We start from the raw sequence: 24,223 nt of genomic DNA on the forward strand, positions 1-24,223 counted from the left end.
TAGTTAATTTAGTTTGTAATTTTTTTACTGTTCAATTGTGCTTGTGTTGTTCATTAATTTGCTCATTAATTTGTTTGCTTGTTCATTCATTAAATATGATCAGTGTTGGGGAAAGTTATGCAAGTAGTTATAATATTACAAGATTGCGTTACTCCCTTAAAAAGTAACTAATTTCATTACTTTAAGAAAAGTAAAGCATTACGTTACTTATGCGCTACTTTTTCTCACCTGGGCCTGTACCATGATGGTAGTTTAACAAACTCAGGGTTACAGGATTAGTTTTGAGTTTACAAAACCAAACCAATGTATTAAGGCTTTGTTGGTCCCATGATGCTGATCATCAGCTTTCTCTGTCAATTCAGGCTTTAATCCTAAATTCAAGAGTTTAGCTGTGACATCAGCAGTGAACAGCCAATCACACGCTGTGGAAGTGAGAGTTAATCTCTTCTGCAGAATATTAAATGTTTGAAAAAAATTAAGAAAAAAAAAAGCTGTCTGAAAGAGGACAACTTAAAAAGTACACGTCAATGCAAGTAAAAGTTATGAAGTTAGTTTAGTGGATATATAGAGAAAATTGAACATTTAAGCTCAGTAATCTTCTTTTTTTAATAGTTTTATTTATTGATTTTAAAGCTTATTTATGACTTTATGTAGGCTATTTATATTTATTTTAACAAAGAGCCTATTAATTGATTGATTAACTAAAATTATAAATGTGTAATTTATTAAGGGTATAATAATTACACCAATTATATCTAAATCATTCAAAATGATTATTATAATAAATAAGCATTTTTAAAAGCCAAACGCTTTAGTCTTTAAAAACCATTTGCTATGTAGTGACCTTTAATTTGGAGTAGAAACAGGGGGAGTGACTTTATTGCATTAGAAGTGTGTCACTTTACTCACAGGTGATTGGTCCAATTTCAGTTTGAGATCTCTTATCAATCTCTTATCATACCTGCCCTGGAGCAGGTTAGCCGTGGAGCTTAGTCACTATGGCGATGAACACAGCTAAAAGCCAAAATACTTAAATGGCACAAACTAAGCTTAAACAAATCTGGCTAACCAGCTAAACCAGCTTCATGGTATAGGCCCCTGGTCTGACATATTTTACTACTGACTGTTTACTTGTCTTCAATAATGTGTGTAAATTATATTAGTTACTCAAGTTGTTTCTGCTGTTTAATTTTGTTCTTCATGTTTTTTATTTTGTTCAGCTGCAACAGAATGTTTTGCAAAAAGACAAAGAATAAAGATGTTTGATATGTTAATTTTGACTTTTATTTTATCTTATTGTAATCTAAACTGGGGGTCGATAAGATTCTGAATTAATAAGCAGAGTCGGAAACATAATTACTAAAATTCAAATGATACTCAAGCCTAGTTCACAACTTTACTGAGGGCAGATAAAAGACAGTGCAGACAGACATGGGGGTGTGTGGAATCAGCCCAACCTCTAACTCATTCTGAAGTTTACACAGCCGGCAGACCTTGGCCTTCACACCTCCAACTGGCCCCACCATGCAGCTCTCCGTTAAAGCAAATGGAGATGAAAAGCTCCTGCAATGTGCTGCCTAGGATGAACAACATAACACTGACATGCCCTTTAGAACAAAATAAGCCTACATCGTGCAAGTGCAGGCACGACCGGGGAGGAGTTTTTGAAATAGGTGAGAGTGTGTTTGTGTGCATGTATAGGGTTCGTGGGAAAATAGGTGACTAAGTAATTAATGTAGTCTAACCAAACCTCTACAACCTTTCTCACACTTTCTCACAAACTACTTCCTAATTGCATAAGCGTTCTTCTTGAGACAGAGCAAAGCCTGCCTCTACACACATCTGTCCCACAGACTGATGCTCTTTTTCTCTTACACTATCAGGCACTTGCCTGTCTTGACAGATACTCACTATGACAAACACAGACACGCTCTGCCAGGAATCCGATTGCCTGAGGACGAAAGGCTTGAGTAGGGTTGCACCTAAAATGGTCTTATTTAAAATGGGACACTTTCGTTTGTAATTAAATCTCTAGTTTTGTTGCATCATTTGCTCCCAAAGAACAATTTCCGGGTCACAAACCCTATCTAAAGTAATGTGTAATCATTTATTATTACCTTTATTGATCCAAGCAGCCTTAAAGGTGGGGTAAGTGTTATTTCAAAACCGTTTTAGAAAAAGGACTCGGGCCGAGTGGAATAACAAACTTGTAGCCAATCAGCAGGTAAGGGGCGTGTCTATGGTGAGAAGAGAGACTCGGTGCACGTCATTATTCAAAACACAAGTAACACAGGATGGACATTAGCCAAGAAAGAACTAATATATGCTGTCTTTTGTTTGAATATGCTCTTGTGTCACGTTTCGCTTGTTTGTCCATTTGCGATCGTATCACTCACTTCAGCGATGATAAAGACCGTTCATTTCCACACTGTATAGAGCATCTAAATCCCCTCAGTGTTTCAAGGTTTCAAGGGTCAGCTCACAAAATGTGTTCGACAGGTAAGATACTATACTCCTAATATATGTTTGTTTCCTCTTTTCATCAATATAACCCATCCGGTCATAACTGTAATATGTTGTTAGCTGGACTATCGAGCTTGTATACTAACGTTATCGACTTGTTAATGAGAACTGTTTGTGTTTTTGTGATCGCTATAACTCTAATCTTGTCATAACTGTAATATGTCGTTAGTTAGACTGTCGAGGGGGGGGGGGGGGGGTGGGGGGTGGGGGGGGTGGGGGGGGGGGGGGAATGAGCTTTTTACACTGTTAAAGACTTGGATTCCCATCCTGAACATAGACAAAGTTTCAAAAACTAATGTTGGACGTTTGATGGAGTATTTCTGTGTCAAATACTCCATCAAACTGTGTCAGTTTCGGAGAGTTTTTTTCGAGTATGGTTTGACTTGACGTTAATAGAACGGAAGGTCCTTGTATGGGCCGTACGGGCTCTTCTCCCGGTAGGGTGCGCGCGCGTGACTAGAGCGAGAGAGGAAATGCACGCCCATAAACACTCTCTCAGCTGCAAATCCAGTCGTCCGTGAACACTTATGTCGGTTATAGTCCGCACCGCGCTCCACTTCATTCCTCCACTTTGACATCAAGCGACTTCAACGCTTCAGCACAGCATTCCGGCAAGGCAGCGCTGCATTTGAACCGATTTGAACGCAGAAATGACGGGAAGCTTCACAACATTGCTTCAGTCGCATCGCAAAGTGGATCTCCACACTCCAAGAAGTGTGTTTTTGACGGAGCGGTCCCAGCGATAAAGGTTCGGTCCTGCTTTGGAAGCAGCCGGTGAGTAAAATTGCTTCAAATGTCTGTGCTGTTGCTTATCGTCGCGTATGTAAACATCAGTAAACGACACGGTCGCGTGCTTCGTCATTCAAATACGCTAATGGTTACTCTATTGTTGTTCTATAACGTTACACTAGTCTGACGTGCAAAACCGTTTTGCTTAGTCACATACAATAGTCCATAAACCGAATCATGTCCTCATAAACTGCGAGTAAAGACACACAAATGTTGACAGGCCACTAAATACAGTACATACCACAGAGACGGACGTCCTGATGTTGCTGTTTCTCCTGTTCAATTTATTTCAGCCTCCGATTCTGGATCATATATCTATTAGATCAGAGCGATAGTAAGGGTTTCTCCACGCTTGAGGACGTCATCGCTTTGCGCGCTCGTCATTCTTTAGCTCCGCGCACACGATACGCCTCCAGGCGCTCGTTTTATTCCGGAAAGACTCGGTACAACCTCTATTTCTTTTATAAATATAATAAAACTAAAGACTTTTCGGAGATATGAAGGATGCAATACTACTCTATAGGTACTCAAGATTGACATGAGATTGACTGAAACTGAGTGTTTCACCCCCCCTTTAAGCATTTCAGTTTTATATTAATACATTAATAGATCAAGTTTTATTCTGCAAGTATACTTGTACATTTTCTTGTACAGTTAACTTAATATCATAGTGTGTGTGTGTGTGTGTGTGTGTGTGTGTGTGTGTGTGTGTGTGTGTGTGTGTGTGTGTGTGTGTGTGTGTGTGTGTGTGTGTGTGTGTGTGTGTGTGTGTGTGTGCGTGTGCGTGTGTGTGTGTGTGTGTGTGTGTTTGTGTGTGTGTGTGTGTGTGTGTTTGTGTCGGTTGTTTGTTTTTGAGGTGCCGTATCAGGTTTTGTTGTGTTAAATGTAGCCTTTTCCTTTCCACCTCTTGCAATCCCAAGTTTACATATCTCACAGTTTGCTATTGCATTTGTAATGTTGTTGTCAATAACTTTATAATACCTCCAGACCACAGACATGCTCTCGCTTTCCGCTTTAAGCTGCTTCCGTGTTCCACTTTGCCGGCATTTGACCAATGGCGTCTGTGCAGCAAAGTGATGTCAAGTCGCAAGCGTTGCTGTTTCTGTATCAAAAGGGTCTACTGTGCCACCGCATGTGTTAAAAAATAATGAGAATATATATACACATATATCCGAGTCCTGATCGGGAGGTAACGTCCGATTCCGATCAAGTCTGAAACTACGTGATCAGATCTGGACATCTCTAATATATATGAATATCAATGGATTTCCATATCAATGGATTTCTCAGAAACTAACAAAGATACTTTCAAATGATTTGTGATGCTGAATGTGTAGACACTCGTGTAGCAACACAGCTCAGAAGAGCTTTAAAAAGAATTAGAGAGCTGTCAGCATTGAAATGGAACATATGAAGATTTTCTCCTCGTTTTCAATCTGTTTATATCTATATGCATCAGTAGTAATCTGTATAAACAAGCATTTATATTCATATTTTAACTCATATTTCAGGAAACATCTCTGTATGTGAAGCCATGTGTTTTTGTAAATAGATCATATCTGGATGCCCAGATTCTCCACACAGACTTATAAGGCTCTCTTTCTTTAATAATAGGGGCAAATCCTGCCGCAATCCAATCTGAGATGGCAACATAAAAACAGGCGATTGTACTTCTCAACACTTCAACGGAGCTTATGATGACACATCAATAATTCACATCTCCGTCTGTGTTAGACTACAAAGAGCAGAGCAGTTTCTATAGGGCTGCTCTGAGTCTGCGGCCAAGTCATGTCACATACTGCACACCTGTCATATCAGGGGTCCCCTTAAAATCACCAAGACTGATCCACATACTTATATTCAACAGAACAAGCTTGCCCGAGAGTACTTAAAGGGTTACTTCAGCGAATTAGCATTAAGCTTTGTAACAGTATAAATCCGGTAGTATATTCGAATGATTGTGCTTAAACCCCTCATATCCCCTCTGAGATGAGAGCTTTATGTATTTTATTTCTAGAAAAAATCCTCAGACACATTCAGTTTTTAATTGTAGTGTCTGTTGTTCTCTCACTGAATTAAATGAACAACGGTAGGGGCGTTGCCGCGGTGGGAAAGTGATCCGGTGATCCAGTAGCAGTGGCTTTGGGAGTGGCCTCCTACGACAGCGAAACAAGTGCATTCTGGGAGTTGTTGTCTTTTACCCACATGAGCCGAAAATACATTTTCTGTTTTTTCTCAGTCTAGAAGGCACAATACATATTTCTACTACATAAATTACCCAGTTTAAATACACATTCAACTTTCCAGTGCTGAAGTACCCCTTTAATGATATGCAATTCTATTCTATTACTAAATTGGTTTCCACTTTATTTTAAGATGTCTTTCTTAGTTTAATCAAGTACTGAGTCATTTTAATTGTGTGTGTGTGTGGGGGGGGGGTTCTAATACTATTTCATGCATTCTGATTTATTTACACTATTAAAGAGTTAGATTATCATGCTAAACATGCCCAAATTAAAAATGAGTTGGGAGTACGATGGAGTATTCCTGTGCCAAACACACTCCTTCAGGATTCAAACACACTTTTCAATGTCACTAAAGAAGTGTGTTTTGGTTTGGGAACGATAACCTTGTTCAGCTTCCCAAATAACCCGGAATTGAACTGAAGGGGTGTAAAATGTCATAAATAGTTGTAGTTAAATGTTAAAATTACTACTGTATATTTTAGTCACAATGGTGGGACTGTCATGGTCTAATTGTATCATGGCAACTGCTGGCGGTTTTATGATGGTTGTTAATGTTTCTATGAAAGTACCACAAACATTTTGCTCCGAATATATTTTTGACTTAAATGTAAATCTAAAATAATCTTATATAGTCAGCTCAGTTAAGTTAAAGTATTTAATTTTATTCAATTGACTGTAATATACTGTATTTAATTGCATCTTTATCACCTAATTTAGAAATGTAAAGTTACCTGACAAAGTGTTTTAGAGTTTACTTGATCCTATGTGTGGGAACATTTGCATGCTACAAAATATCAGATTTACAAATACTGCTCTGACCTTAATAGATTGAAAAATGCAAGTTCTCGGACCGTTTGGCATCAGATTATCATATGTCTGCGTTAATGATGGCTGCCTTGCTCTTAGCAGCTGCAGAACAGGCAGCCAACCTCTTTCACCGTCTCTATGCAACCGGGGTTATCTGAACATTCATCTGAGGCCTTTGCTGCAGAAATTATGCAGGTGGCATCAGAGAAAGAGGAAAGCAATACACACACCTGCTGCTGGCGCATGACACGAATGATGTGAAGAGAACATTCAGGATGTGTGTTCTGTTCTCATTTTGGTGTGTGGGGGGTTTATTTTCGACGCTAAGGTTGTTTACCCAAGGCAATAAATCATCTCACTATGACAATAAAAGACAGACGTCTAAAAGGGAATTTCACATGTATTTTGGGGCGTAATCTGTTGAGAAAAACCGACCTCTCGTGCAACGAACAACTGTCATTGGGCAGAACAGTTAACAGTCATAAGATTTTTTTGGCGATTGTCTTTAGATGTAATGAAATAATTTATAAATGAATAAATATAACTTCTCATGTCTAGTGTCGACATACCGTCCCAAACTGGTCGCAAATGGAAACTGGATACGGTACGGTTGCTATAGTTACCTCAGGTTAGCAAGTTTGCTAGCATCTATTTGAGGACAGGTGATAACCCCTCTGGTCAACTTATAACCTAACTTTTGTAGCTAATCTATTTGAAACGTTGATAAACACTTAAATGTATATGAAAAAACATGAACTTCACAACAACAACATATTGGCTGTGTTTTTGGAAATGTGGAAGCTAGGTAAATCACTGCAATTCTTTTGGACTAGCAACAAGTAATTTGGCCCTATTTGCTGTTTTAGAATATGGTGGCAGTTGACCAGTCTGGCCAATTATTTAGCCGTGTTTCAAATCACAGCGACTGGTTTTTCCAAAATGATTTTGGGGGTACCCTCCATAAGTCGCACCCTAAAAACAAAAATCTAGAAAAAGACATTACCCAGTCCTCGAAGTGTTTACTGCCGTTATGCAGCAATTCCTCGAACTGAATGGTGCAGTTGGCAACAAAGTCGTCGTAGCCAATTGGCGCGTCATGAAACACCGACAGCTCGATCTTCCGGCCGTCGTGCACCTCCGTCGCAAACTCGTCGTGCCAGACGGGACTGTTGGTCTTCTGCTTGGTCGAGGTCTGACCCACGCGAAAATCATCTACGTTGAGGGCGATGTACGTGTCCAGCAGGAAGGTTTGCGTCTTGGGGCCGACGGCATGTCTCAGAGACCAGGCTGTGGGCTTCAGGTCCAAAGCCTCGCAGATCTTAATCTTCAGCAGACCGTTAAAAACCACCATGGCCACTTTCGAGAGATTTAGTAACAATATTCCACTTCAGCTGCTAGTTAATTATTCAACCAGTGTTTGTCACGGTCCACTGGTTTGTTTTCGGGATTGTTTCTCCTTAAGAAACAACGGTAAATGTCCTTCGTCGTCCTCGTGGATCTGCATGCAAAGTGTAGAAGGTCCAGACAGAAACGGAATCTATTGCTATGACCTACGGACAACCTGCATGTGATCGTGAAGCTGTCCAAACACCCCTGTAGGCAGTCAGCAATGCAAGTTGGAGCGAAAAGGGACAGCTACAGTGTATCAGCACCGATACGACCAGCATTCCACACCTCAAAATATGCCAGAAATATATGCTGGATCTCCTCAGGGTAAGCCTGTTCCCTCGTCTGGCTGGAGCGCTGCTGGATGTGTCTCCTCCGCGCATTGGGAGGAAAGTTATCCCCGCAAAGCGTCTTTTGATCCCCCCCAGACAGGAGAACGTTAACGAGTGTTTTCAATTGCTCCGTACTCACTTGCTTCTCCCAAAATCCTTGTTTGTCCGTCGGTACTCAGTTTCCTGCAGACCTGCCTCTTTTTCTCCTGACTGTGTGTGTCTGAAGGCTGGTCCAGGAAATGCGCAAAACACGTCAGTTAGTGCGCGGAGAGGGCTGAGTGAGTGCGGCATTGGAGCGGCCCTGCTGGACCCGCTGCTCTCTGGTCAAGCATCATCCACGGGACTGTAAAGATGAAGCGTGTATGTGAATACCAAAAGTGAATAATGCACCCTGCTCAAGTCATGCAATGCAGACGACCTTACAAGACCTGTCTCATTTTTAGACGGACTAATATTTCTGTTAGGCCTATTCATATCATTAATGATTTAATTTGAACAGACTGCTGCCCCATTAATGATATAGCCATTTCTAAAATAATGTATTAGTAGTCTTTATGGGTGTTTTCCTAATTTATGAATTGATGTTTACAATGCATACTGTGACAACACTATATTTAGGCCTATCAGCACTTTGATTTTACTGATGAACAAAATAGTTGAAAATTGAAAGTCGAGTAAATGTATTGTAACAGGTTGGACTCAAACATGCAATGTTATGACATGATTAAAATATCAATAATATGTATATTAATATATAATATAAACTATAAAAAAGCGTGTTTTTTATATCATGTAGGCTACATAACAGTAAAATGTAGCGAACAATACATTTAGTAATACTTGTTCTAAAGACAACTGAGTAGGCTACAACTTTGAAGTCGAAAATGTGATAGCCTATACTGAGGTCCACCTTATCGTTATTAGTCAAGTAATGCGCCATCTCGTGGATGGAATTTCCACTACAGCAGAAGGCATTATGGTACTTTATAATAATATGGATAAAGTATTATGAAGGCATTATAAGTAATGTGTACTGACCACAGTTGCATCGTTCATTTTAATCTTTAATTCAGAGTGTCGTTAATAAATGGCGCATATGAAAGCACATAGGCCTAGCCTACACATTTCTTAGCCGTGTTTTACACATGCTTCCCTGTTACTCGTTCTGTTGTCTCCATAGTGCATAGCATTTTATTTATGAAAACCGTTTTTGCTTCGGGTGATTATAAAATGTGACTGAGGAGCTCTTTCTGTGGTCTTTTCAAAAACGTGTAGGCTCATAACGATTAAGATTAAATGGATGGTTCACCCAAATTAAAATTCCTTCATAATTTACCCGAACTCAAGTTGTTCCAAACAATGAATTACTTTAATCTGCTCACAAAAGAGGTGAAGAATATACCATGAGCCCCATTAAGGGGGAAAAGGGTAGGCTATGGACGTTAATGGGGCTCATCTGTTTGGCTACCGATAATCTTCAAAATATATTCAGTTGTGTTCATCAGAAGAAAGAAATGTATAGAGGTTTGTAACAACTTGAAGGTGAGAAAATAATGGCAGTATTTTATTTTATTTTAACTATCTTAAATAATAATAAAAAATAAGCGATTTTTAAAATCCAGCAGGTGGCAGTGTCCTTACAAGTATTCTGACCGTGCCTGCATCATGATGCTTTTTCTTTTAAACTCGAACCATCTTTTCAGGATATTGCTTGATTGATGCGTTAATCCAAGTGGATCATATGGTCATAAATACATCACAATCTCAAATCTACAAAATAAATAAAAAGCATAGGCCTTCCTCAGAAAATATTATATTGGTATGTAGGACCAAATCTATAAAATGACCACTTAAAAAACACACCATTATTGCAGAATGCTTTAATAATAATAAAATATGTTTATATTTAAACGTTATACCTTATATAAGCTAGCATTGTTTTTGCATCCCTTTGTTTTTGCTCATGATTATACCACACGCAATTTGCTCATTTATAGATTTACAGCGACCGAAAAGGCATGCAGTTTTTGCAGAAAAGCTGTCTCAAATATGAGTTATTGTTTTGAATGTTGCTCCATGAACACTAACTGAACAAGAAATGCTTTTATCATTTTTTTTTATATTAATGTAACCACCGCTCCTTGTCTTAGGGTCAATGAAGTGCAACATTCTGCTGGATAATTCTGAGCGGGTGGATAATACTAAGATCACATCATCAGATAAATGATAAACACATTTTTGCATAACAAATGATTACAAAGTATTTTTTTAAATACTTAAATTGTAAAACTTTTGAAAACTCCATTTAATGCAATTCATTTTGTACTGTGTCCTTTTGTTTTAAACACAATAATTAGATGAGTGATGTGTTGGAGGATGAATGCTGATGTTGTTTCGACATCAGGACTTTTCCCTGAGGCTTATTCTCATCCTGCAATGACATTAGTCAAAGATGTTCTAGCTCACACTATGGCCTTACACGAGTCTAGCATGTGGTGTGACTCCAAATGATGACATCACCAGTAGGAAGAAAAGAATGCCCCTTTGAGACATTGATAATGCATGGTTTATGAGTGTGTAGCTCTGTGTTGCAAGAATAGAAGCGACCATTTAGCGCTCTTTGAGGGTCTTACTTCATTCCACCCCCAAAATGTCAGTGTCGATGTTCATATACTTAGTGCATTAGAAATCACTGTCGGCAAATGCCAGTAGACATCAGACCTCTGTGGACAATGCTTCTTTGTTTGGACATAAATAGACACATGAGAGGCCATTCTGAACAAACTTAAACCCCATGACAAGAATCATATGTAACATGGCACATAAAATGTTTGTGCATCAGTCTGGATTTTATTTTTATTTTTTTAAATAATAAATAAATAACATAGCATGCCCATATGTGAATCAAAACACATATCTTGTCCAATAAAAACAACAGTGGATACAATGTTGTTGTTTTCCTAAAATATCATGTCATGTCATGTAACCTCATGTAAACTCAATTACATAATGTTAAACTGCATATTGTGGTGGAAACATTTAAACATTTTTTTTTTTAACAGACAGAACCAGCAATAACTTTTTGAGCAATCTGATAGCTTGTATGTTTGATTGGACCACACAGGCCAGCCTTCACTCCCCTTGTGCATCAGTGAGCCTTAGTCGCCCAAGACCCCATCGCCGGTTCACCACTGTTCCTTCCTTGGACCACTTTTAATAGATACTGACCACTACAGACTGGGGGCAGTTTAGGAGATGCTCCGAACCAGTCGTCTAGCTGTCACAATTCAGCCTTTGTCAAACTCGTTCAAATCCTCAAGGTTTGTTCAATTTTCCTGGTAAACTTTGAGGACAACATGTTCACTTGCTGCCTAATATGTCCCATCCACTAACAGGTGCCGTCATGAAGAGATAATCAGTGCTATTCACTTTACCTGTCAGTGGTCATATTCTTATGCCTGATCGGTATATCACATTTAAAATGTATTAAGCTACTGTAATTATTTTGTGATATTGTCTTTTTTATTACACTGTAAAAAATAAAATAAAAATCAGGTCTCCAATTGAAAATTTCCAAGTGACTGATCACATCTAAATGTTTCTGTTGGCCGAATTGAATTTCTGTGAATTAAATTGCATTAATTCACAGAATTTCAATTTGGCCAACTGAAAAATGTAGATGTGATCAGTCACTGGAACATTTTCAATTGGAGACATTTTTTTTTTAGTGTATTAGGCTATTAATGCTCGAATAACAAACATAAGACCATTGCCAAGGGAATACAGATATAAACATAAACACACACAATTAAAATGCATACAAGAAAAAAACAAACAAACAATCCTATTCAAATCATAATTCGCTAGGACACATAAAGACAGTTACAAGGAAAGCTTTAATTACATAGAATTTTTTTCAATATTTCTTCATAATATTTAAGGAATCTTAGGTTGTTTTTTATGTATTCAAGAGATTTAAGAAGTGAGTTTAATTAAATTTCAAAGTGGGTGAGAGATGGAATACCGTTTGCCAATTCTTTCTTATGAATGAACAATTTTCCAAATAGAACAAAACAAATAATATAGGCTACTCAAGGGGTCTATTTAATTAATGTGTGATATTGTCAACGTTTCCTTTTAAGAATTAATGACGACATGAATCTATCTCCTATTGATAAGCAATACACACACGTTGTGCGGTAAAAGGCAACAGATGGCTACTTTGTCTGATTGACTATAATCATTAATCATTCATCCCTTGGCACTTATGCATTATCTCGGATCTCCACGTTTTCAGGGTGGCAACCGAGGCAACGCTCTGTCGAACTGCAATCTCATTGGTTGGCCACCATGCTCGTCACTCCCCCATCCGTCGGAAGTGCGTTCTCGTCCCTGCGTCTCCCTACAGTCTCAACCCGCCTGCAAGCTCTCGCTGTCGGCCTCTTCTTCACGTCTTTGCTCGGCTTGTCAAGTAGAAGTATGGGCTCAGTGGATCGGGGATTGGCCTTGGATTATTCTGCCGTTCCAACCGACCAGAATGACGCGGGATTCAGTTGTTCTCCAGCTTTATAAAAGCCAACCCCGGGAATGAGCACTTCTGCTCCCTCGCTCGTGTTTTATTCGCCAGGGCTGAGTGTATATGGGACAGTAGCGAGTCTAGCAGCTTTAACAGCCCTCCTTTGTAGACAAAAGAAGGCTGCGAAGTAATATTCTCAAATAAAAAAGGTAAGTACGGCCCCTTTGCGTTATGCATTCTCTGGATTGCAATGCGCCATTCTTTGCGTATTTTAACGTGGTTTATTTCTAGCTAACGTTACTTTCATGCGCGATTTAATGTAACGGAACGCGTGTGGTATCACTGCTGATTTTGCATGATCCCCTCCACGAATGTTACAGTGTTACATTCCAACATCCTCCTCTCTGTGTGTGTGTGTGTGTGTGTGTGTGTGTGTGTGTGTGTGTGTGTGTGTGTGTGTGTGTGTCTGTCTGTCTGTCTGTCTGTCTGTCTGTCTGTCTGTCTGTCTGTCTGTCTGTCTGTCTGTCTTCCGTGCGCGGTCGCGCTCGCTCGCTTCCTCTCCACGTTGCTCAGCTCATTAACTCGATACCTGGGCATCACTTAAAATACTTTTTGATTCACCAAACTAAGAATGAGTGTTACATAAATTCTTACCCGTTGAGTAATATAAAGCACGGAACATTACATACGCACTGAGGGCACTCATTTACAACATTTGTGAATGTTCTCGACCGACGTTTTCACACACAAAAACAAAACCTAGTGACGGATCTACTTCAGAGCAGTCAGATGGTTCTGTTTCTTATCATTCTCAGCAGCATCTAGTTTGTAGCTTACTGATATCACTTAGTGACCGAGTCCTAGTTATGGGGGTAGTTCTAACGTGTTCATCTTCAAGATGTTTGTTGGAAATGTATAGGACTCTATATTTAAAGGGATAGTTAACCCAAAAATGAAAATTCTGTGATTAATTGCTTATCCTTAATGTTGTCAAACCCATTAGCTTCGTTCATCTTCAGAACATGAATGAAGATATTGTAATCTGCTCTCTGACCCCTCCATAGACAGCTGTTTAATTAACACTTTCAAAGGCCCAGAAAGGTAGGACCAACTTTGTTAAAATAGTCCATGTGATTCCAGTGGCTCAAACTTGAAGGGTAAGTTCACCCAAAAATGAAAATGTAAGACCTCCGTTCATCTTCAGAACACAGTTTTAAGTATTTTATATTTAGTCAGAGAGCTTTCTGTCCCTCCATTGAAAATGTATGCATTGTACGGTATACTGTCCATGTCCAGAAGTACCAGAAAGGTAATAAAAAAATCATCAAAGTAGTCCATATTTGACATCAGTGGGTTATAGTTGGAATTTTTTGGAGCATCGAAAATAGTGTTGACCGATATTTAATTTTTTTTTTTTTTTTTTTTTTTAAATAACCAATACCGATTATTGCATGTTTATGTGCCGATAACCAATATGTAGAACCGATATTTGTTTATTGTATTTCTGTTCTTTACAATGGCAGCAACAGCCCTGAACTGAGCTTTTTAAACACTATACTTTTTTTGCAATTTCAGTCCCTTACATACAGAACAAAAGACATTTACATCAATAAATAGTCTGAAAGAGATCTTTTTTTTTTTTTTTAAATACAGTGCAATGTCTTTTTAACGTTAATACTGTTACCTTTTTATCTATAAATTCAGCCATATTAACAACAGGCCAAATACATTTACAAAGTCTAATGTTTTCAAATGGAGAACATGAATAAATGAGAGTTAGTCTATCAACTCCCCATAAGCATAAATATAAGCATTCATTTTAAACTACAGTTTTAAAAGGTTTATGTGTTTAATAGACTAAAGAGTGAATGCTCTTTGGAATATGCAAACGCAGTCAATCTCATCTAGTAAGATATCAAAATTATTAATAATGTTTGTGTCGGTCTATGAAATGCTGATGACAGAGCGCTGTTTTCATCTCTGCGTTTAACTTGCACGTCTCGCGGAGATAATTCATTTTCACTGAGCTGTAATTATATGTTTATTATATAAATGTTATATAGCAGACGTTAATATAATTTAAGGAATTTTAAATGAGTCGATCTTGTTTAGATGGTGACTAGTAGGGCTGGGATAAACGATTATTTTTTAAACGATTAATCTAGCGATTATTTTTTCGATGCATCGATTAATCTAACGATTCATTTTTCCTGTCCGATTCGGTTTCGATTCGATTACCGATTATCTCCCCATTAATTGCCTAATAGCAATTTATACATGTTGATTTAATTATCTGAATGAAAAAACTAATCCCTTAACATTGCAATATATGTTTATTGCTCTTAAAATTCCAAAGTAAGACTATACAAAAGCAATGCATTCAATAAAACCTTGAAAACATAAAGTAGGCTACACACACACACACACACACACACACAAATAAATAAGTATTAACCTACAACAAAGAAACATATTATACGATTTTTCTATGTATGCAGCTCAGCCTACAGGCTATGCCCATCGATTAAATATCAACAAGTTGGTTAATCAAATCCGGGGACACACTGCAAGCGTGAGCGTCTCGGCGGCGTGGCGTGTTCGTTTTTGTTTCGGCTCACATGTTAACAGGTTGGAGTTCGCACACTGACTGTGACGCGCGGAAAACGCGTGCATGCTAGAAATAGAAGAGCGCCTATTTTTCACGTGTGTTGGGAGCGTCTCCGGGCAAAATAGAATAGGAAAAGATGTTTATATATCATTTTGACACGAATACATATTATTAAATTACATTTTCATGTTTGAAAGTCTGTAGGTTTACATAAATGCAAATATATAGGCCTAATTGTAATAATAAAAAACGTCATTATCGATTTTGAAATATTGCAACTGTCAATACAGAACGACATATTCTGTAGCCTATTTTGCCGTCAATACCATAGATATGTGGCTACTCCCGACGTTTTCTTTGCTGTATCAGTAGGCTATTTATGTTTAACATTAGGAATAGGGCTTCCCTCCGCATCAATAGCAGCAGCAGCGCCGCGTCAGACACGCTTCTAGTGTGCAAAGGCAGAGAAAACGCCACACAGCCCCGTGGCTGACCCGCAACAGAAACACCACGCGCATCCGCGGCATGACAGTGAAAAAAGTTACATGTAGAGTGCATTACGGGCGCCAATATTCCGTTTAAAACCGGAATAGTCCTGGGATGAAACTGCTCACTTAGAGGATGGATACCCTCGGTCACATCAGCGCGATTAGACATTGAACATTTTAAATTTAAAACAGCTTATTATGTAGGTAACGTCAATGCGTCCGATGCTTTCACTTGATGCAAACGTTTGTTTTTGTGATTAAAATACATCAAATATTACCAAAACATCTGTCTTCCTGTGTGCAGAAATTTGTTTATGTAGCCGTGACGACAAAACGCGTGCGCGCATGCCTGTGATGCTCCGTGCGCACCGCGCGCCAACCCCATAGATTGTGGCCACCCCTCAAGCCTTGCACTTCTGAAAGTCTGAGGAGCCATTCGTGTTGCTACCATAGATATACATAATAAATAATATACTTAATTACATAATATACTTTATTATGTATATCTATGGTTGCTACTACTCTCCAGCGCCACCATCTTTATTTTGAGTCTGACGAATCGACGCAAAATATGCGCGTATTTTTTGCGTCGACGTCATCGATGACGTCGACGCGTTGTCCCAGCCCTAGTGACTAGCCTATATGCTGGAGCAACAAATAACCTGGTGAGTGAACGGCTGAACGCGACTGAGCATAAACACAGAGAATAAAATAAGTTTGGCGCTTTTATTTCCAGCATGCACTCATTCATGGCTGTTGTATTTCATTCATGTGAAGTTACGTGTAGTTATGTGTAGTCTATTGTGACATGACGGATTACCTGACTGACTCCGTGAGTTCTTCTCTAGCGCCAAGTTTAAACTACATAACTATATATCTCATACCATCTTATTTGTGCATATTTCAAATTTATTTACTGTTATGTTAAATAAAGTTGATTAATTAAGGGATGCCGGTTATTTTACCTTTGAACACCGTTGTTGAATCATCTCCTCTTGTCCTTTAATGGCGCGCATATATGCAATTCTCAAAAAGTCCACAAGATGGCGCCATTTATCAGTGACTCCGATATTACAAAACTGATACCCGATTATGGGAAAATGCTTAAATATCGGGAATCCGATATATCGGTTGATTCCTAATCAAAAATACATTTAGATTCAAAAATAACAAACTACAACTTAATTCAGCATTGTCTTCTCTTCCTGGTCTGTTGTCAATCCACATTAACAGCTCTGCAGTGACGCTACTGACGTGCTATCTTGTGCACCTGTGTATTTAGGTTCAAATAAATAAATAAACCACGACACTAAAATGTTTAGTGAAATTAGGAAATATTAAGAGATCGTCAATTTAGTTGCATTTTACATATATTTTGTTCTCATGTCACAACACAAGTAATAATATCAAGCCAAGGTTTACTGAGTTTTACACATTTCTTTTGTAGTGTGGTTTTTGGTGAAATGTACTAAAATAGTTATCATCACCTTTGTACATTAGCTCACTTTTCTCAACGCTTTTTCCTGATGATTTATAGAACAATTACTCAGTCGCCCTCTGTCGTTTCAAAGAATAGCACAACGGCGAGCGCGTCAAGTATTAAAGCCTCGTCCGTTTGGGGAGGAGCGCACGCAGTCAGCGGAGGCTCGCGCTGAGGAGCCAGGTAAAAGTATAAACAGGGCTTAACACGTCATCAGCGTCACGGCAGAGTTGTGAACACGGATTGAAAACGGACTTGGAAGAGAAGACAATGCTGAAAATGTATTATTATTTTTGGATCAAAATGTATCTTTGATGCTTCAAAAAACTCTTAACTAACCCACTGATGTCACATGGACTACTTTGATCATTTTTACCTTTCTGGACATGGACAGTATACCGTATAAAACTTATATTTTCAATGGGGGGACAGAAATTTCTTGGACTAAATATAAAATATATTAATCTGTGCCTGAAGATGAACGGAGGTCTTACTGGTGTGGAACGACATTAGGGTGAGTCATTAAAGACATAATTAAAATTTTTGGGTGAACTAACCCTTTAATTTTATAAAGCGACAAGAACGCTGTGTGCAAAAACAACAACTTCATCCAAGAATTTAGTTTTAGGCTGTGCCAGTCTACCAAGGTGCAGCTCCCGCACATGCGTTGTGGTGCTCATTTGAACAGCTTTGCTGCACTGTTGCGTAAACTGGCACAAGCTAAAACGAAATTATTGAATAAAGTTATTTTTGTTTGTTTTTCTGTACAAAAACATTCTTGTGGCTTCATAAAATTAAGGTTGAACCTGTGGTGTCACATGGGCTATTTTAACAATGTTTTTACTATCTGTCTGTGCCTGAAAGTGTTAATGAAACAGCTGTCTATGGGGAGGTCAGAACGTTCTCGGATTGAATCAAAAATATACAATAAAAAAAACATCAAGAACGAAGGTCTTGTGGATTTGGAAAGACATGAGTGTGAGTAAATAATGACGCATAATGAATAATTAAGTTTTTGGGTGAGCTATCCCTTTAAGAGCCTGTGACTGGTCACCATTTCTTTAACCTTTTCCTCATTTGTTTTTGATGGGCATTGTGGCAGATTAGTTTTTATAAGGACAATTTTAAATAGTACATGTAGTTCCCATGTATATTAAGAAGTGATGTGTATTATTAAATTACTAGTTCATATATTTACTTTTGCCCTGTTATGTGACACAGAATCAACTGTCATGTTTTAAATGATTTCAGTTGTTAATAAGGTTAATCAATGTGTGTCGTTGCCATAAACCAATCCAAGTCTTTGTCTCTCTCTGTACGGATCTGCAAATAACTTCCTTACTTTTTTTTACTGAATTTTTTTTTTCTCTTCTCCTCTTAAAAAAAAAAAAAACTCACTTCCGCCCCTTAATGTTGTCCAACAGCCAGGCCACTCATCTGGACCCCATGAGAATAGGCGTGTCGAACTGAGAAAATTGCAGAGGATATTTTCTGGTTTTAATATGGGGCTGCTTAACAGTCGTAGTCTAACTTTATCTGTCCAGTTTTTCTTTTTAGCGCTTATATATTTACAGCTATATCTTCATATCTTCATAGCTTTCTGCTATAAATTGTATGATTTATTAAATTTCTATTGTCATGTCTGTAGTTTAACACCCTTTCCCTCCCTTTCTCAATCTTGCTTGCTCTTCCCATGCATTAAAGTTATCCATGTATTATGATATGTTTCAAAATAGCATTCGGATATATAATCAATACACAGTGACTGTCACATCCTTGCTGACTGGAGCTGTAGCATCTCCTTTGATATTTGATGATCAGAAAAGAGTCCAGCTAATGAGGACACAGGGTAGGGGGTAGATGAGCTGCCGGGCTCATAACACTCATTGGCACTTCATCCATGCACTTACACCACCAAATTGAAGTGCCTTTATGCAGGAGAGCTACACGAGAGGAGTTTCATATCCTAAACTGCTGGTCTGATAGTGACATATGCTTGATCTCTGGTCTTGTTAATTTTAGGGAACTCTCTTGCTTTTCTGTATTTTCTAATTTGTGACAGCTCGATCAGAATAGTTTCTGAGGGAAAACAGACGGTCCTTATTTGACTGTCTAATTGGGAGTCTGGAGGAGAGGCTCCTGAAGAGAACTTCAGAAAGGCATGCACAGTCACAGAAGAGTGAGGGTTATCACTCTTCTGGTTGTACATGATCTTCACAATCATTTATTAGCAGAAAGAGGGGTGCAACATTTGTTTTGCCTATTTGCTAGTGATGTGTTCTTAAAGGGGTCATGAAATGAGAAACTAGTTATTTTGACAGAGTTGTACCATACAAATATCCTGTAAGTTTCATAACTTAACTTCCTTGATAGTCCAAAAACACCCAAATGACTCATTTTGGATTGCCACAGTATGACGTAATAATGCAACAAAGTCTCTGTAGAAGAAAATTTGCGTCTACTTTTACATCATTGCTTGTTTAGCCCCGCCCACCGATTTGTGCATGTCATGTGGTAGTAAATAAAAAAGAGAGAGCACAGGATTACTCCAGCATCAAAACCATAGCGCTGCCTCTGAGGATAACAGGATGTGTTGCTGTGCCGAATTGTGGAAAAACCTTTACCGCGTACGAGCAAAGGCGTCATTAACAAGTTGTGTGCGCATGTGTGATTCTTTTTTTTTAGCTCCGCCCACTGCATACCTTCACAAGTTTGACTATTTTCAGAAAGATTCGGTAGAGACTCAGAATATCTGTCTTTTATAAATATGATAAAACTAAAGAGTTATGAAGGATACAATACTACTCTATAGGTACCGTATTTTCCGGACTATAAGTCGCACTTTTTTTCATAGTTTGGCTGGTCCTGCGACTTATAGTCAGGTGCGACTTATATATCAAATTTAATTCATACTGACTGACAAGAATAAACATATAGCCGCGAGAATGCGCTCTATGCTGCTCCTGTAGCCTAATATTTACTTATACACAACAACTTAGAAAGACTGAACACAAACAAAATGCTCCCATAAAGAAAATCTTATTCTGCAAAATACAAACAGCATGTAGTAAAACATGCAGCGGAGAACGAGTCTCACAGCGTTCGTCTCGCGCGGCAGAGCCTCTCCCGGCAGAGAGTTCAATTCTCTGTGGACTCGTTCCTTCAGCTCTGGCCATCTTGCTTACAGTCCGCAAGTAGATTTCTTTTTCTTCTTCATCACAATTAAAGTAACCTCTGCTTTTCGCCAGTCCCTTACAAGTTTCTCACTCACTTCAAACTTTCTTTCTTCTGCTCGGGTTATGCAGTGAAGCGGGCACGAGCGAGTGCACGCGAGCAGGTGGTCGCATGCGCGCGCGGGTGCTCGCGTGCTCGCATGCGCGCGGCTCCAGCTCTGCCCTAATGCGACTTATAGTCCAGTGCGACTTATATATGTTTTTTTCCGCGTCATGACGCATTTTTTGACTGATGCGACTTATACTCCGGAGCGACTTATAGTCCGGAAAATACGGTACTCAAATTTGACATGAGATTGGAAGAAACTGTGCGTTATGTGTGTGTGTTATGGCCCCTTTAAATAGAGATGTTTAGATAAAGGGGTTTGAGTGATTTACTTATCAGTATCTAGCCTGACAAAAATTTATTTATTCAATGTTATCCACATTATATTTAAGCTGCAAAAGCATTGTGAACTTTTTTTTGGTTATAACTTTTAACAGAGTCTTTTCACACCAAGTGCAAATAGCAGTTGCCAACAATGCACACTTTTTGCACTAGCTCCGCCTAACAATGCCTGGGCAAAACAAGATTTTAAAAAAAGTTTCTATTCACGCCAAGTACAAATAGCGTGCTTTGTTGGCAAGTGCTATTCGCACGAGCTCCGCCTAACAATGCCTGGCTGTTCCAAACAACATTTAATTTTTTTTTTAAAAGCCCGTAGTTCAACATCCTCAGTGGTGCAATCAGTAAAGCGTATGGATAATAGATCACTGTTTTGTCGCAATCAAGGTTTCGAATCTGCCTTTTGCAAAGCTGGCTCTTCTTTTTTCTTTCTCATTGCAAATCACATCGGAACGGCATTTATTTTCAATAAGAAAATGTTCTAAATGTGGAAATAAAGTGCCAAACAAAACATTTAATAATCATAAAAGCATTTATTGGGTGGGATTAGGGATAGTGTAATGAGGGCTTTTATTGTCCCTTTAAAGGAACACGCCAACTTTTTGGGACTTTGGCTTATTAAGTGTATCCCCCAGAGTTAGATAAGTCCATATATATCATTCTCATCTCCGTGCATCCCATAACTCAGTCTGACACGCACTCCCGCCAGCCTAGCTTAGCACAAAGACTGGAGGTATATGGCTTCAGCTAGCCTATACTGCTCAAAAAGTGACAAAATAACGCCAACATTTTCCTATTTACATGTTGCAATGTTTATAGTCACAGCGCGTACAAATAACAAGGTTACATGAGACACAGCTATCTTATAAACATATACATACTGTGGACTATATTCTCAGAAGGCGCAGCCCCCGTGAGATGAGAGTGATTGATTGATTGAGATATATATATATATATATATATATATATATATATATATATATATATATATATATATATATATATATATATATATATATATATATATATATATATATATATATATATATATATATATATATAGACTTATCTAACTCTGGGGGATACACTTAATAAGCCAAAGTCCCAAAAAGTTGGCGTGTTCCTTTAAGGCAGCATTCCATTTAATACCAAATTTATTATTGCTTTCCAGCATTTCAGTAATAAAAGTCTTTGAGATCTTTTGAGATTGCATGCAAATTACATCGAAGCGCAAGCTTACTGTGCTCTGCAGTGGTCAAAAAGGATATAAACAGTGAATTTTAAAGTGATGAAGTATTCTTGAAAACTTTGGAAGTGCGTGGAAGGCAATTCAATTACCACACAACCTTGGTGTTTGTCTAAAAACAGTAGGTAATTTGGCAGTAGGTCAGTAGGTAAAATGACAAAAAAACACTAGTTAAAAATGACAGTAGGTCATTTAAAACCATAATTCACACTGTTATTATTGCATCCTGTTAATGTAAAACCACACTGAGGTGCATATAGTATGTATTTGTCAAAATAAATGATATATTATGTGTAATTACTATTTATATGGCAAAGAACTGCTACTTTTATATGGTGTAAATAGAATATACGTTTTACTATTTTCACTTGGTAAATATAAACTACAGCTATTTACACTGTGAAATTATCATTTTAAATAGAATCTAGTTGCTATTAACACTTGGTGTAAATAGCATGTATTGCTATTTGCATTTAGTGTAAATGGCAACTAGATTCTATTTACACTTATTGCAAATAGCCGCTACCTTACCGAAAATTAACTCATTTCAACTGCACCATCTTCATTGCTGCAGTGAAGCATAAGGCTGAAGGATCTAGGTTTTGACGCAATCGAGAGGGTTCACTCTTCTCCCTTTTCCCATCACATATCACATTGGAAAGGCATTTACTTCGTGAAAAAAATGAAAGCGGTGGTTGCATGCGATTTCACTTTTTTAAACTTTAGTTAGTGTGTAATGCTGTTGCTTGAGCATAAACAGTATCTGCAAAGTTACAGCGACGCAAGTTTAATGCAAACGGAGACAATGTCTTTTAAAGTTATGGCAGTTAATTGCCTACAAAAAACGGCCGGTTTGGACTACAACGAGCTTCTTCTCGGGTTGGTGACATATCATAAACCCTTGCTATTAACAGAAACACTGTCCCCACGAACACGCAACAAAGTGGACGAGGCTACGTAAACGTTGCAGTCATTACGTTGCTAGTGTTGCAGACATGCCATTGAAACAATGTTATTTTCACCCCCAGTTAAAGACTTCGTATTCAGCCCTTCTCGGGACACTGGACTTTGCGAGCAATGGTTAAAATTAAATGTGTAGTGTCTGTGTGTTTTGGTTGCATCAAGATCAACGCAGTTTGGCTACGCTAGGCAGTTAACTAACTTGTTTCATACTTCTCCAACAAACTGCTACAAACACTGAACTTGTATGTAATCACACCCGCAAACATTGTTTATTTTTTTATTTTTGACATTTCTGTTATTTGAGTATTCAGATACAGTAAAACTTTAAACAGAATATGAAAAGATAACTAACAGCAGTGACAGTACAAAAATACTTGAAATGCAAAAATATTTACCATTCATTAAAGTCCATTAAAAGCCTTGCATGCAGAGGTTCTGCTTAACCTTCATCCCTGCTATCTGGGTCTGATTCGGGCTCAAATTGGTATGGCCATATTGACACCATTATTTACACCGCAGATGTGACTTTGGCCCGTGATGGTTAGGGGCGTGGCGTTTTCGGACAAGCTGTGTTTGGCACTTCAGCCATTAAACTACATTTAGCCATCTGACCAATCTAAGACCATTGTGTTTTTCGGAGGGATGGGCTTCATAGAATCAGGAAGCAAACTAGCCGTTCAAAGAACAGTTAAGACAGCGGTGTGGAATAAAGGTAAAGTATAAGAAATATAGCGTTTAAAAAATATATATATATTAAGACATGTTATACTGCGCCCCATAAACACAACCAAGCCTAGAAAAAAAACACGGAACCACCCCTTTAATGACAACCTGCAACATGCTACTACATCTACAACATCTCTTCAAAATGCTTGGAAATTAAATTAAATTGAATTTGAAATAGAATTTTAACATTCGCTAGATGATTGACATTGAGGTTTTAAACTTTGACAAGATGCACGTACTCCGACAGAGCTGTCCGTTTAAGATGCGATTATGACAGTTTTATTTACCCAAAGCTCACCTACTCTTCTGCTTAACACTAAAAACTAAAGTATGTACTTTTTCTGTATAAAATGTGAATAGTTCTGATGACAGTTGCTGTTCCCTCCTTTGCTTTTGTTGTTGGTTTGATCTTGCTGTAATCATAAATAAAAACTTTTCGTTATCAGTAAGAAATTATTTTATTTAAATGACATGACACTGCAAATGAGAATGTAT

General features: G+C 38.2%; 2 protein-coding genes across 2 annotated transcripts in view; one reads left to right on the forward strand and one right to left on the reverse strand.

Annotated features, from left to right (window-relative positions):
* prkceb (protein kinase C, epsilon b) overlaps positions 1–8,746 on the reverse strand; it is a 164,618-nt gene extending 155,872 nt beyond the window's left edge. The window contains exon 1 of the mRNA XM_067421403.1: positions 7,369–8,746. Within this exon, the coding sequence (XP_067277504.1) occupies positions 7,369–7,716 (348 nt within the window). The 5' untranslated portion in view covers positions 7,717–8,746. The remainder of the gene's footprint in view (positions 1–7,368) is intronic.
* A 3,655-nt stretch (positions 8,747–12,401) lies between these two features.
* The window catches only part of socs5b (suppressor of cytokine signaling 5b), a 28,596-nt gene continuing 16,774 nt past the window's right edge, over positions 12,402–24,223 (forward strand). The window contains exon 1 of the mRNA XM_067421404.1: positions 12,402–12,808. The gene's annotated coding sequence lies outside the window, so the exon portion shown is untranslated. The remainder of the gene's footprint in view (positions 12,809–24,223) is intronic.

Source organism: Pseudorasbora parva, chromosome 17 (assembly GCF_024679245.1).
Source record: "Pseudorasbora parva isolate DD20220531a chromosome 17, ASM2467924v1, whole genome shotgun sequence".
Classification (NCBI taxonomy): Eukaryota; Metazoa; Chordata; class Actinopteri; order Cypriniformes; family Gobionidae; genus Pseudorasbora; species Pseudorasbora parva.